Below are 16,744 nucleotides of genomic sequence, written 5' to 3'. Positions count from 1 at the left end.
ATCCCTTGATGGTTTTTGTGTAGTTGATAAAACAAAACATTTTAGCCCTTTTATTTTCCAGTTTGAACCTGGCATTAGCTTTTTTATAAATGATCAAATTGCTTTGGTCTGGATGTTTTCTGAATTTCCTATAAGTAACTATTTTATCTCTACGCAAAGAGGACAGGTTCTGATTCCACCACGGAACACTTCGTCTTTTGTGTGAGGTTTTTTGTGGAATTGCATGGTTACAGCTTTTTCTTATTGCCTTGGTTATTACAGCATTAATTTTATTTGGGTTGGTCTGAAAACATTTATTACTTAGCTCCTCGTCAACAATATTTTGAAAAAGGGACCAATTGGCCTTTTTAAAATTGAATTTGTGGATGTGTTTTGTGGGAGATACACTAGGACCCAATGTTATGTTGGTAACAATTGGGAAGTGATCACTACCGTGTAAATCATCTAACGTATGACTCTGCGTAAGTGGCAGAATAGATGGTGAGCAACAAGTAATGTCGATATTTGTAAATGAGTTAAATGTGGAAAAGTGAGTTGGTTTGCCATCATTTAGTACACAAAGATTGTGCATATTAAGTGCGCGTTCTAGTTCTAATCCTCTTTGATTGTTTTTGTTTGATCCCCATAAAGTATTCCAGGAATTGACGTCTCCCAAAAGTACAACTGGAGTTTGTGTGTTTTGAAATAAATCCAGAACATCATTTGTTGAAAATGTTTCATTGGGGTGTATGTAGATGGAGATAATAGTAAGTTTAATATTTAGAGTAATTTCAATAACAATGTTCGAAAGTTTTGATGTGTTATGTATAACTTTATGTGGAATGTGCTTTTTTATGAATACTGCCAATCCACCTTTTGCGCTGGTGTTGGCAGGATCATTATATGAGTAAGATTCATAGGCGTTTGGTGGTATTGGTTGGGATTGAAACGGTATGTGTGTTTCTTGCAGTGCAATTAGGTGTGGTGATTCGTCTTTTATTAATAGTTGAAGATCTGCGTAATTATTTATTAGTCCCTTAATATTCCATTGAATGATCTTAAATCTGTCCATGGAGATATTAAAAGATAAATAAATAATAAATAAATTTAAAAAAATGCTCTGTTCCAGGGCCTGCAAGAGTCCACCATTTTTGAAATTTGTCTAAAATAATCAAAAATTGTGGACCCCTGCAGGCCCCGGAACAGAGCAATTGATTATATTTATTCTTTCATGCTAACATCTTCATCTATTTCAGTTCTTCTCTTCGAAATTGTTGCTGGGATATGTTTTTGAGTTTTTTTATTTCTCTCAATAGAGGATTCTCTGGAGTTATTTTGTTTATTTTTATTTTCTTTTGTGGTTGTGGATGCTGCTGTCAAATTTGCAATCTTGGTGTTAAATTTGTCAATCAGCTGTTCTTTGTTGATGGTTTGAATTGTTTTTTGTTTAAATTGTTCTTTTTCTTTTGTAGGTGTGCTTTGTGTTTTAGTACTTTCAGTAGTTTTTTTATTTGTTGTTGAGCATGTTGGTATTTGGGGTAGAGAGATTTCATTTCTTCGTACACTCTCAGTTAAATTTGTTGTGTTTGAAATTGTTGTATTTTCTTGGTTGATGTCGTTTTCATCTCGGTTAACGGACTTTTCAGAGTTCTTCTTGTTGGATGGTATGTTTAGTCTTTTTCTTCTGCTCTCTATTGCTTCTTATAATGTTTCCTTTGGTAGTTCAAATGAATCAGTAGTTGGTGTGTTTTTAGTGCCTCTTTAAAAGAGCACTTATTTCTGATTTTTGTTTTGAGAATTTCCTTTCTTTGCTTTATTGCGGGACAATTTTTGTTGTTTGAACGATGTTCGTGATTGCAGTTAACGCATTGAAGTTTAACGCAAGGGGAAGGGTCATGTATTAAAGAAGCACAGACTTCGCATGTAGCATTGTTTTGGCAGTGTTTTTTTGTGTGACCGAGCTTAAAACAGTTTTTGCATTGAATGGGATTCGGAATATATTCCTTAACGATGCAACTGATCATGCCGATTTCAATGGTCTTGGTTCATACGAATTAAAGCTCAGAACATGCATTGGTGTATTCGAGACTTTACCATCCTTGTACGAAGTGATTCTTTTGGTTTGAAATAGTTGAGGATAATCTAGTGTATTTCCTAGATTATAGGTTGTGTTTTGTTTTTGTTTTTTTCGTTTCGGTGATGTGATATTCCCATCATCTTGGCTGAGAATATCGTAATAATTTCCTCCCGAGGAGGAAGCCATGGTGAAAAAACTTAAATGTCACTTAAAGTCTTTTTTGTTGGCACGGATAATGAGAGAAAAAAATATATATATAAAAGTAAGGAGTCGCGGTGTTTGTGTTTAATAAATTATGCGAGCCGAACTTGATTTGAAAATATTATCTTGAGAGAGAAAGTAAACTGTTCACAACGAGTGTTGACTGTTAACTGGGATTATACTATTATAAATTGTAATATATTATGTACAATTATAATATATTTTGTTAAAATTATAATATTTTATTTTTTTTATTGATAAAAATAAGTAAGATAATGTTTTAGATTATTTCAGTTCCGCAAAATTATATCACAACGAAGTACATGCTACCCTTTGGTTCCAAAAGACTACCCGGTAGAAATAATAAAAGAAGAGAAGCATCCGGATGGTCTGTTATTGGAAGGGAAATTTTTAACACCACTGGAATTGCATTTACCAGGTATTGTCCCCAAAGCTGCTCAAGATGCACATTTTCAAGTGATTTTACCAAACAAATGGATTGGAAAAACAAAGCCTATGTGTATTCATTTGGCCGGAACTGGAGATCACGTAAGCTATTTTATATTTTTATGTTCAGTTTTCCCTCTTGGTATTTAATCTAAACTTAAAATTCGGATTTGTATCACAAAAGAGTTTTATAAAATTAGGTGTATATGACTGGTTATGACTTTAAGGGCAAAAAAAATGTATTTTTTATTGATTTGTTATTCCGTGGGCTACCTGTTAGGAAATCACATTTGCGAGTTTTAAATTTTTGAAAGCTTTGAAATTTTACAATGCACACGTGCTGAATCGGGCATATTGTCATAGCCACCATGAGCACCTGTCAGAATAATATTGAAAAAAGCTTAGTATAAATAGGTGTAAATTGATCGGTTTATGTCATTCAATATTTGCGAAAACACCAAAAAGTAAAATATTGAAAAAAATATTGTTTAAGTTAGAATTGATCGTATCATTTAAATTGACCCTATGAATTGCATAGGTGTACTCGTTGAAATCTCCTCATACCCATTTATTACACCCCTGTAATAGTATGATATTTCAACGAATATTCTCTTGACATCATCCCTTTGAAGCATCTATGCAGATGTCAACATAAAACAAAATAAACAACAAGAAGATCGATCGACAGCTTGACATGCAAGCAACACCCGCGCTTTATCGTAAGCATCCCTTGTACATATCGTTGTACATCATTATTTCGCAAAGGTAATATTGTTTACCAATAAATAATCACCGGCAATTGAGCCAAACCTTTTATTAAAACTATCGTGTTTTATTTTATTCTATTTTCATTGTTACCGACGGACATCCGTACGCATTGGGCGTACTGGCTCAATTGGGAGAGCCTTGATACACTTGTTCCCCCCAAGTCCCTATAGTGCGGACTAAACATTTGGTCCCTCGCCGGATCTTCCAATGAATTGGGTTACTTCTGGAATCCCACTAAAATAAGTCCACAATCATATTGCTGCTTACTATTATCGGTACGTATAGTGTATAGTGAGCATCAAAATAAATAAAAAACAAGTGTTCGTTTGTTTGTTTGGTCGTTTTGCAACGTCACATATTCCCTTTTTTGTCGATCGGTCAAAGTCCAAATAGTGGACAGACGGGCATACGGGAATAGAAATATCAAAACAAAAATAATAACTATTTTGTGCTAAATATTTCGCATTATTTTTCGTTTGTTTTCTTCAACATTGTCGTTTACCTGTTTATTATTGCTGTTCCAAAAAGTGTTGAAATATTCCCTTAAACTGCATACAATAAATTGCATTGATTTCGTTTCGCTTTAGCAGTGTAAATATACAAACATATTTTCATAAATACATCGGTTACATACATATTTACACTGCAAGGTCTATTCGTGGTCCCTTCTGCATTGATACACACACGCTTGTATAGCTACATACACAGCATCGTCGCTCTGTCGTACCGTCTAATCGGTCAGTAAATGGCTTGCGTGCAAATATATGCACACACTTGTACGCATAAATATTGCATTTTTGCACATTCCTCTTTCTGTCGTGTCCGTTTTTATTGCACAGTCTCCCGCCGTTGTATTATTCCACAGTACCCGGTCAGTAAATTAGTACTGTGACACATTACTTTTGAAAAATATTTTTGGACATTTTTGAATTGCGTGCACCCTACAATCGGTCAATTGGGCCTTTTCCTTGTGTAGGGCGGTTTTTACTCAAATATTTTCGAATTTTATAATTTTTTTGGAATTTTGATATTGTTCGAATTTCCTGTTAAATTATTGGACACAAATACACTGCAATCGATAGTTATTTCGTGTACTTTTGGCATTTAATAGATATTTGTTCTTGCTTTTTACTGAAAAAATTACTATCGTATGGTGCCGTTTTGCTAATAAATTTGTAAATTAAATGGTAATTCAGGGATTTTGAATATAGTTTTAAATTTCCTATTACTATTTGCTTTTGGAATTTGAATATAGTTTCAAATTGTTGGTAAATTAAATGGTAGTTTACATAATTTTGGAATTTAAATATTGACTCAAATTTCTTATTGCAATTTTTTGAGCAAATAGTTGTCATTTAAATTTTTGTTGCTTTCGTTTGCAAAATTTCTTTATTTTCAAGATTTTGAATATTGTTTCAATTTTGGATTGCGATTTTAAATCAGCACGCTACAATTGGTAGCTTGATTATTACTTCTTTTGTGGAAAGTAAATTAATTTACTGGCATTATTCTTTGTGGCAACAAAATTTGCTAGCTTTGTTTTATCCTGTGGTTACCACATTGCTGGTTTGATTTCTCTTTGTTTTTCGTTAATATACATTTCACCCCTAAAGAAAAGATCCTCAGAGCTTCCAACTCTATAGTGAGATTCACTGCACATTTCGGTGCTATGAAGGAAGACAAACATGTCTTTTATGCTCTCGAAGTTGGAAGTGAGGAAATTGAGAAATTGTGGAAAAACTTTCAGGAAACTTTTAGTAAATGCATCTCTTCTGTAGAAAATCCTGAAAATCTAAATTCCATATATGAGGAGTCGCATAAGAAATATATAAGTTGTTCTTTAATGATAAATAGTTTGCTGTCAAAGTTTAATAGTTCTTCTAAATTGTCCCTGAACTCATTGAAAAATAGTTCGGTAGATTCCTTAACGGAACATCCAGGCGATATTTCTTCGGAAAAACAGTCTTGTGATATAAATGTTAAAAACAAGAGTTCGCCGCATCACACCTCTCAAGATGTGGGCACGCAAGCGACTAGTTCCACAATATTTGGTATTGGGAATCCTAGATTAGGCTCGAGCTTTGTTGTTGACTCTCCAAATTTTGATAACATTCACAATCTTGCGGTACCTTCTTGTGATATTGCGGTTTTCGATGGAAACTTTCCTAACTGGCCAACTTTCAGAGACTTGTTCAGTGCGGTCTACGTAGATAACTCCCGGTTGACAGATATTGAACGCTTGTATCATCTGGTGAGTAAAACTAGTGGTGAGGCTCGAGAAATCGTCTCGAAGTATCCTTTGACTCATCGGAGTTTTAATCTTGCGCGGAATGACTTGAAATCCACCTATAATAATCGACGGTAGCTTGTCCACAATCAATTAAAATCTTTGTTTTCGCTTCCTGTGTTGGATCAGGAAACTAGTTTGGGACTTAAGTCTATTCAACGCGGGATCAATAGTTGCCTTTCGGCAATGGCAATTTATGAAATACCTACGGATAATTGGGATCCGATCGCGGTTTTCATTTGTTTACAAAAATTGCCTATGAACACACACGCTTTATGGGAGCAAAGTGTGACAAATAAGTTTCGTCTTTCAACTTGGAAAGAGTTGGAAGCATTCTTGACAGAGAGAATTAGAACTCTTCTGTGTTTGCATGAAATGAGAAGTGTTGGCACTTCGTGTAATTTGACTTGTAAAGTGTTTCCTAAATTTCGTACTTCTCCTCACACTTCTCCCAGTCCCAAACACTTTTCGACACCTCTTCGTTCGTCTCCTAATTCTTGTTGCGTTCTTTGTACAGAGCAACAACACCAATTAAATGTTTGCCAGCGGTTCGTAAATTGTTCGCCGTTGGAAAGATATAAATTGATCAAAAGGCATCGTTTGTGTGTTAATTGCCTACGGAAGTTAAAAATTGCGTTAGTCGTTGTTGTCGAAAGTGCCGCTCTATTGCGAGCAGTCCGAGTCAAATTGTGACTCCTAGAAGTTCGAAGTTGTCCGCTTCAGCTTCCATCTTTCGACCAAGACCATTAAATAGTAGTAGTAATTCTTCTACTTCTAGCGATCCGTCGACATCGGTCGATAACGTAGTTCGACAGTCCTTCCACGTCACTCAGAAAGGAAAATTTCTATTGGGAACAGCACTGGTGAATATCGTTCACCAAGGTGCTTCATTTCCTGTTAGGGTGCTTATCGACCCGGCTTCTGAGTCGTCTTTAATTTCGGAAAGACTTCAGAAGGATCTGAAACTCCAGGTTCAATCCACGAAATCTACAATCATTGGAGTTAATAGTACTGTAGCAGTTAAATGTCGTAAAAGCTGTCCATTGAAACTTTGCAGTCGTGGTGACAGGTGGTCTACTTTTGAGACTTCGGCGTTGGTAGTAGGTTCCATATCGGGAAATCTTCCAACCTTTTCGGTCACTTCGGACTTTAAGTCGGATTTGTCGAATATAGTTTTGGCAGATCCTCAATTCGGCGAATCGCGCCCCGCAGATGTCTTGATAGGAGCAGACTTGTACCCGATGATAATTAAAAATCATTCTCTTCGACTTTCGTCTGGTTCGCTGCTCGCTCAAAATACATCGTTTGGGTGGATCATTACTGGTCCTGTCCTATAAATTGTGGTTTTCGTAGATCGTACGGAAAATTTTTGTAAAGCGGCCCCAAACGAACATAACGCACTTTAGCTCATTGCACTATCGTTAGCGGGGTCCCTAACGGCCGTTTCGTTAGCCAGGTCTATAGTGATCTGCACAACTGCTGGGTCCCTAAGGGCCCAGTCGCTTGAATGGTCCCTTATGACCATATTTACCGCGGGGTCCCTAATGGCTCCATCGTTTAGTTTGTAAGCCTATCACATGGTCCCTAATGGCCATATTTACCGCGGGGTTCCTAATGGCCCGCGGTCCCTAATGGCCCATCGTTTAGCACATAAGAATGTTTTTGAAAAAGAAATGCTAAAAAAAATCAAAAATGTTTGAAAGAAAAGATTTTTTTTACATCATGTAAAAAAAATACTTAATTACATACATCTAATATACCTTTGCACTATCCATTCTTTGTATATCGAATCTGTTAAAACATTTGGATGTTTCAAGGGAGGCAGCAAATGTTTAAGTTAGAATTGATCGTATCATTTAAATTGACCCTATGAATTGCATAGGTGCACTCGTTGAATTCTCCTCATACCCATTTATTACACCCCTGTAATAGTATGAGAGATTTCAACGAATATTCTCTTAACAACCGCCCTTTTGAAGCATCTATGCAGATGTCAACATAAAACAAAATAAACAACAAGAAGATCGATCGACAGCTTGACATGCAAGCAACACCCGCGCTTTATCGTAAGCATCCCTTGTACATATCGTTGTACATCATTATTTCGCAAAGGTAATATTGTTTACCAATAAATAATCACCGGCAATTGAGCCAAACCTTTTAATTAAAACTATCGTGTTTTATTTTTTTCTATTTTAATTGTTACCGACGGCCATCCGTACGCATTGGGCGTACTGGCTCAATTGGGAGAGCCTTGATACACTTGTTCCCCCCAAGTCCCTATAGTGCGGACTAAACAAATATATTGAAAGTGAATTAAATTGTTAAATGTCAAGACCGCTTCTAACACATGTCAATTGTTGAAGCGTCACTGAGTGAGTGAAGTTGAATGCTCCTGAAGATACACGTCATTGCACGCTTAAACTTTCTTTAGTCCACAGCCAAAGCACGAAAAGAAGAATCGCTCTAATTGCTATAAGACTGTGCAACACTGAATTCGAAGGCTTCTGCATGTAATTTGCCCCTTGAAATGTTGTGAAAACTATAAAATTTATGAAAAACTCAGGAATTCACATATTTACCGAAGCTCAGGAGCATATATTATCCATAAGAACAACTTTTAAGCGCTCTAGAATCTCAAAATATTTAGACCCACTGTATTTCCTGGGGTTTCATAAACTACCAGACTAAAAAAATTCAAAGAAATCTGCAAGGGTCCGCCTTAACGAGCTATACGCGAAGTCTGACATTAAATAACGGCAATTAATCCACAAATATGTTCCTTTTTTTGTCTAAAATATATCATAGACAACCAGAGACATTCGATAAAGCAATAAAATGTGAAATTTGTATTGCTTATTCCATAAATTTTACAGTAATCTTAATACTTCATTGGGTGTATGTACACTTTTTCCCTATTAATTTTTTAATTTTTATAGAATTTACCGTTATTCGTATTATGGAATATATTTTTGTTGTATGTAATATTGTTTATTAGGGATATGAGATAGAACTATGTACTTGGATTTTCATAAAAATACTTCCTTACCCTTAAAACCCGAGATTTATAAGGTGTATGTAGACTTTTTTGGTTGACTATAGTTCTTAAGAGAATGACAATGTAGTATAAACGAGCAAAAGGCATATGTAAAGAAGCATAAACCAACAGGCATTGCAAGACGGCTTGATACAAGCTCAAAGCTGTGATACCAAGCAACGGTCTTGACCGGCTTTAACATGGCAAAGCCCAGGATTTATCTTGGTCCCTCTTTCATCTCAAGTGGACACTGACCTCCCCGTGGTGTCACCTGGGGAACTGCCTTTAACACCCGTTAAAGGTAGTGAGCTAACATGTGCCGCGCGTTCACCCATAAGAACGTTAAAAACTTGGGTTTGGGCGTCGGGTTAGTAACCCTCCCCTAGAAAAAACATCCTACTTAAAAAACGAAAGAAAAGAAAAACAAACCCCTCTAAAGTTGACGAGCCCCGCAAACGTTTCAAGGACCATGATCTGCGAATCTGCACCTGGAATATTCGCACTCTTTATAGAGAAGGTGCAGTCTTCGCATTGGCAGACGTACTTGAAAAGTACAAGGCCGATATTACTGCCATACAGGAAATACGATGGATTGGGAAAGGCGTCACAACAACACCTAAAGGTGACGCACTGTATTATAGCTGCCATGACGTAAAGCATGAGTTTGGTTGCGGATTCGTAGTTAGTCGGAGACTAAAACATCTGGTATCCAGCTTCACCCCAGTGAATGAAAGACTTCCTGCAATTAGAATAAAAGCTAAATTCTTCAACATCAGCTTTATTTGCGCTCATGCTCCCACTGAAGAAAAGGACGAACAGACCAAAGATATATTTTACGAGCGCTTAAAAGAAACATATGACCGTTGCCCTGCCCATGACATTAAAATCATTCTACGATTTTAATGCCAAAATTGGAAAGGAGAATATCTTTGGCCCAACAGTCGGGAAATTCAGTCTCCACAGTGAAACCTGACAATGGTATGAGGCTGATAGACTTTGCAGCTGCAAAAAACATGGTAGTTAGCAGTACCAGATTTAATCATCTCGATATTCATAAGGGCACCTGGCTGTCTCCAGATCAAAGAACAAGTAATCAAATTGATCATGTTGTAATAGATGGAAGACATTCATCCAGCGTGTTGGATGTACGATCGTTCCGAGGCGCAAACATTGATTCGGACCACTACCTTGTTGCAGCAAAGGTACGTACCCGTCTAAACGTTGCAAATAAAGCACGAACAGACACTACGCGGAAGTTGGACATCGATAGGCTGCAAACACAACAGATAGCCACAGCATATTTCACTCAACTAGCCCAATTGCTTAACGCGAACACTCCTTGTCCTGGTAACATAACAACACAATGGCAACATATTGCCCACTCCATGCAAACAGCCGCAAAATCCATACTTGGATTCCAGAGACCTCCACAAAGGAATTCATGGAATGACCAGGAGTGTCGTGCTGCTACCGAAGAGAAAAATGCGGCATATAGAGCTACTTTACAATCAGTAGCAACGCGTAGCGCACGAGAGAGATATCGGGAGAAAAGGAGAGAAGAAAAACGTCTTTTCCGCAAGAAAAAGAGAGAAATGGAAAAGCGGGAGTGTGAAAAAATCGAGATGTACAGGAGCCAGAATGAAGTCCGAAAATTCTACCAAAGAGTGAAACATCAAACAGATGGCTTCGGTACAGGCACATCCTCCTGTAGAGACCAGCAAGGTAATCTGGTAACAGATACGGATAGCGTGCTCAGGATATGGAAGGAACATTTCTCCAATCTGCTGGTATCCAATAGTAGCAAAGAGGATGATACCACAAATCCAATCCCAGAAGATAGTATAGAATGTATACCGCCCGGCCAAGATGAGGTAAAAACAGCAATCAACCGGCTAAAGAATAATAAAGCAGCAGGAGCTGATGGCTTACCAGCCGAGCTGTTTAAAACCGGAGGCGACGCGCTGATAAGGTGTATGCATCAGCTAGTTAGCACCATCTGGCAGCAAGAAAGCGTACCCGACGATTGGAACCTGAGCATCCTATGTCCCGTCCACAAGAAAGGAGATAAGACTGTATGTTCCAACTATAGGGGCATAAGTCTTCTCCCTATTGCCTATAAGATAGTGTCAGGGATATTGTGCGAACGACTAAAGCCAATGGTCAACGAAATAATTGGACCATACCAATGTGGCTTTAGACCTGGCAAGTCCAACATTGACCAGATATTTACCCTGCGGCAAATCCTAGAGAAGACCCAAGAGATGCAGATCGATGCACATTTCACCTTTTTGTCGATTATAAAGCAGCATTGGACAGTCCCCTCCGATCAAAGGTATTCCACGCAATGTCTGAATTTGGTATCCCCGCAAAGCTCATCCGGCTTTGTAAGATGACTTTAACTGATACTAGGTCCTCAGTTAAGATTGGAAAGAACCTCTCCGAAGAATTTTGTAACAAAAGAGGTTTCAGACAAGGAGACAGCCTTTCGTGTGACCTATTCAACATTTTGCTGGAAAAGGTAATACGAGATGCAAATGTCAAAAGAAATGGCACAATTTACACCAATAGTCACATGTTACTTGCCTATGCTGATGACATAGACATCATGGGACGATCAGTAAAGGAAGTAACTGATACCTTTAGGAAGGTCGAAGCAGAATCTGCGAAAGTGGGTCTGGCGGTAAATGGCGAAAAGACCAAATTGATGGTGTAGACGCGCAAAGCGTCCATAGAGCTCGGACCAACTGTGGAAGTTGGTACCTACAATTTTGAGGTAGTTAAAGACTTCGTCTACCTCGGCACTGCCATAAACACAACAAACAACATCAGTTGTGAAATAAGAAGAAGAATTGTATTGGCCAACAGATGCTACTATGGTCTAAGTAAGCAATTTAAAAACAAAGCCACATCTCGTCAAACAAAAATAAAACTATACAAAACGCTGATACTACCCGTGCTAATGTATGGCTCCGAAGCATGGGTACTTGCGCAAGCAGATAAGGCAGTGCTTGGTGTGTTTGAGAGGAAAATTCTTCGAAAGATCTACGGGCCGATTTGCGTTGACGGTGAATATTGACGTCGTATGAACCACGAGCTATATAAGCTATACAAAGACATGCATATAGTTAAACGTATCGAGATGCAACGATTGCGTTGGCTAGGCCATATCATGAGAATGAGCGATGATGAACCCGCTAAAAAGGCGTATGACTACATGCCACATGGCGGTGCACGCAGAATCGGCAGGCCTAAGCTTCGATGGAGCATACAAGTGGATGAAGAAATGAAAAGGCGCGGTATTCCAAAAAGTCAAGCGAAAAACAGAGAGGAATGGAGATCTTTTCTTAGTTCGGTCTATGGAACAAATGTTCTGTAATGGGCCAACTAAGTAAGTAAGTATTATGGTTATAACTGTCTGGCAATTTTTTCAAATATCAAAAATACTACTACTACTACTATAAAATACTGTGTAATTTTTTCTCTATCGCGAAAAAAGTTTTCGCACCAAATGCATTGAAGTTCAGTAATGCATTATTTTATTTTATTTATTATAATGATATATACGCAATTCCTAATAACATATTAAAAATTTTAATCTAATTTAAAATCAATATTAAACCATTCTAGACCAATTTGTTATCAAATCGCGATATTTCAGATCATTTACAGCCTGTTTTTGTAAAAATGCTTGTCTGTCACACGAACCGTTCGTACTAAAATGTATACGTTCAAAATTTGGTTCTTGTAAAATTTTACGAACCATTCGTTTTTATCTAAAAGCTTTCGTCTATTTCAGAAAGGCTTTTATATTTCAGTGTTTCCATGATACTTATTTTGTGAATTTTGCATAGGCATCTGCACGTAATATGTGTTACTTGATGGCAACCCCGATAAACAGATGACAAACAAAAAATAAGAAAAAAATGTAGTCAAATGTGTCCAAAAATAATTGTGGTAATATGAAGAAACGGATGTACATATACGCGTGTGCTTCCAGTTTTCGTGTGTTTTGTACCATTTATTACTCAAATTATTTAATTTTCATTCAAAACGATGGGTCTTTTCCATTCGTTTATTTTTGACGTATTCGTTCGTCTGATTTTGTTCCGAAACCCCAAAAAATTTTGAAAATAAAAAGCTTTCATTTGTTTGTCACACGAATACAAACGTCAACCGCTATTAAAACCAAACTGTGTCTTCGTTCATGAAATCGACGAACGAATGGGCAAAAACTTTTTACAAAAACAGGCTGTTGATGTACCTTTGACAATATTACAATATTTTAGTTTTTCTTTATAAACTCGCGAATTTTATGATTATATTTATTGTACCTATCGAATAAGATAATATGTGGTCAATTGCAACGAATTCGCTAAAGTTACAGGTTGTTTTTAATGGCATTGCCTGTTAGTATCGTATTTGTTTTTTATAAATATTTATTCAAACAAAGCAAATTTAAATGTTTAAACTTCGGTACAGAAACTTTTTTCACCGAATCGAACTAAAACACGCATTTTCGTTATCAGTATAATATTCCGTACATCTAGAAGGAAGCTTTTTGTAAGAATGAAACACCTTGAGAGTATTGAATATGAGACCGTGGTTCTAAAGAAATTGACTGCGCTCAAATTGAAAGATAGGAAAGCTCAAACTATCACAGAAGAATGGGTTTTTTCCTTTATTTATTCCAATGTGGAACATAGGGTTTCTACATGTTATTATAATTTACTTTATCATGACATAGTGATTTTATTTCTTCCCATGAAAGATTTATTTTTCGGGCATCTGCTAGAGTTGTTCGACGCCAAGTATTTCTTGGGCGGCCACGTATTCTGCTTCCTTGGGGATTCCATTCAAGGGCGTATCTTGTAATGCTGTCACCATTTCTTCCTGGAAACCTGCTTGATTATAGGTTCTTCGTTGGTTCTTTGCCATAAGACCGCATTCGTTATAGCGTTGGGTTTGTTTAGTCGTCCAAAAGTCGCTTGGGCTTCAGCTAGCTTATATTTTACGTCTTCCTCAGTTCCTCCGTTCACTGACATAATACGTCCAAGGTGGCAGAAACTGTTTACCTTTTCTATTTATTTGTTTTCCACATATAATTTGTTGTTATTTTGATTGTTTATTCGCATCACTTTTGTTTTTTGGATGTTAATATGCAGCCCACTATTTTTTGCAGGTGATTCCAATTGGTTTATTTTGTTTTGCATGTCTTGGTGTCTATGTGATATCAGACATATATCACCTGCAAAATCAAGATCTTCAAGGTGTTGATGTAGACCCCAAACTATTCCTCTTTTGTTCTTGCAAATTTGGGCATTATACTATCAAGGGAAAATACGAAGAGTAGAGGGGAGAGAGGACAGCCTTGTTTTACCCCTACATTGGTTGTAAAAGAGTCACTGTTCAAGCCGTCATGACAAACCTGTAAGGTGGAGTTGTCGTACATCGCATTTATGATCTATATTATTTTTGTAGGGACTCCTTTACCTCTTAGTGCATTCCGTATGGCACTTCGCTTGATTGTGTAGAATGCTTTTGTGAAATCTACAAAACTTAGGTAGAGGAGAGCGCAATTCAACCGACTGAAGTAATACATAACAAAATTATTTTAGAGAAATTTAGTATGTTAGGAGTAGATATGAACACATTTGGTACCAAAAATTATACTTTAATTTTTTAATTTTGGCCAATGGCAGCGACTACTGTGCAATGCTGCACAATGTCGCCAGTTCATATTAACCGTGGCCATATTTTTGGCGAACAATCTCGAGGACAAAAAACTGGTTAGGTCGGTCAACGTTTTGATAAAGTCCCCATAAATTCATTTAATTTGAGGTAGCTAAAGACTTCTACCTTGATACCGTCAAAAGCACAACAAACAATATCGGGTTTGGAATAAGAAGAAGAAAATAACACTTCCGCTTTCCAAATCACAGATACAGATAAATGCTACATTATAGCTATTTTGATCTAATTCGGCCAGAAAATGTAGATACCGGTACCGTTATATGAGGGTTATAACAAAACGTGGACCTTTATCCATAAATTTTGGTGGAGAAATTTCTACATCATTGGGTGCACCAACTGTCAAATTATAGCTAATTCGGTCTGAAAATGTATCTAAAAAGGTCAAAATACCTGAAATCGTGCGCCTATGTAGTCCATCTTGGAACAGATATAAGTGTGTACAAAATATCAGCCTTCTATCTCGAATCATTCGGAAGACGGCGTGATTAAAACAAACGGACAACTTAGAATTTTACGCTGATCAAAAATACACACACTTTATAGGGTCGCAAATGATTATGTTAATGCGTTACAAACGGAAAAATAAACTCAAAATACCCTCCATACTACACGCAAAATCGAAAATCGAACGACGCATAGTAAAAATTGGTATTAACTAAGAGAGGTATTTTGCCACCGTTGAAAATTTGATGTTGCCTGGCCTGGGAATAGAACCCACGACCTTTAGCGTGCAAGGCGGGTGTGCATACCATTGCATTACGGTGGCACCCGAAGCGAGGTCTTGGTGTACTTAAAAGCCCTCAAATATATGATTCCATTAGTTGTAGAGGTTGAGGGTTAACCCCATAATGAGGTGGTCATTGAAAAGGATTAATAACTTGTACGCCAGCAATCGTCAGCAACTGAAAATTTTACATTTCACAAACAAGAAAAAAATAGGGAGCAAACTTTTGAAGCATTGTTTTCCTACTTAACCAATTTTAATGCTTTACAAAACCGATGAACTAAGTACTATAGACTTGGGTAACAATAAACAACATATGATCAATATTTACTTCCAAAGAATAGTAAAGCCATATTTAAATTACCATTAATTTAAGTATTAATATATTTGAGAATATTAATTTATTGATTTAAGGATAATACGGAGGACAAAATAGAATGCCAACAATTATCAGATTTCAACCCTCATATAAAGTACATATTATATTATAGTCTATGTCAATGTTGTTTGCGACAATTTGTGTCAAATCAGTATCATGTGTCGAATGTTTAAAATAAAAGCGTATACTAAAATAATAGAGAACAATGTGTTGATCAACTGTTTTTATTTAGATTCGGAGGATGATGAAACTGCCCACAAATGGAAAAGTTTCCGTAGTTTTAGAGTCTCGAAATAATGTCCGTGTTCATATATTTTCTTCCATTGCTCATTTTTTATAAAGAGAAGTGGCGTAGGAAGTGTGGGTCAATTTGAACCATTTGCTCCGCCCCCTCTGTAAAAATTTTCTCCATAACGTAGTAATTTGGCGGTTCAAAATTTGTACGTTTAAATTGGTAGAAGCCGATAAATATTTTAGTATTCTATTTGTTTATGTTAGTATTGATCATATTGTTTTATTTGGCCCTATGAATCGCATAGGCATATTCGTTGAAATCTCCTCATTCCCATTTATTACACACTTGTAATAGTATGAGAGATTTCAACGAATATTCACTTGACAACCGCCCTCTTCAAGCATCCATGCAGATGTCAGCAAACATAAATAAATAAAAATAAGAATCGACCGCTTGAATCGCAAGCACACCACCCGTAAGCTCTTAGTACATATCTCAAGGGCAATATTGTTTACCAATAAATAAACACCGGCCATTGAGCCAAACCTATTACTAAAGCTTTTGTGTTTTATTTATTTCTATTTCGTTTTCGTTTATATTGACGGCCGTTCGTACGCATTGGGCGTACTGGCTCCACTGGGAGAGCCTTGATACACTTGTTCCCCCCAAGTCCCTATAATGCGGACTAAACATTTGATCCAATCGAGCCGGATATTCCAATTGGCATAATTTTGGAAACCATTACAGTGCACAATCCCATTGGAGCTTGCTATTATTGGTACGTATAGTGCATAGTGAGCATCAAAAATAATATAAAAGCAAGTGTTCGTTTGTTTGTGGCTGTCTCGTTTTACAACGT

At 36.9% G+C, this 16,744-nt stretch overlaps 1 protein-coding gene across 1 annotated transcript in view; it reads left to right on the top strand.

Annotated features, from left to right (window-relative positions):
• The window catches only part of LOC141403934 (protein ABHD18), a 244,693-nt gene that overhangs the window by 58,832 nt on the left and 169,117 nt on the right, over positions 1-16,744 (top strand). The window contains exon 2 of the mRNA XM_073987043.1: positions 2,542-2,806. Within this exon, the coding sequence (XP_073843144.1) occupies positions 2,542-2,806 (265 nt within the window). The remainder of the gene's footprint in view (positions 1-2,541; positions 2,807-16,744) is intronic.

Source organism: Musca autumnalis, unplaced genomic scaffold (assembly GCF_047663935.1).
Source record: "Musca autumnalis isolate F117 unplaced genomic scaffold, ASM4766393v1 scaffold_4, whole genome shotgun sequence".
Taxonomy (NCBI): domain Eukaryota; kingdom Metazoa; phylum Arthropoda; class Insecta; order Diptera; family Muscidae; genus Musca; species Musca autumnalis.
The sequence above is the reverse complement of the archived record's forward strand: the minus strand, read 5'-3'. Positions and strand labels throughout refer to the sequence as shown.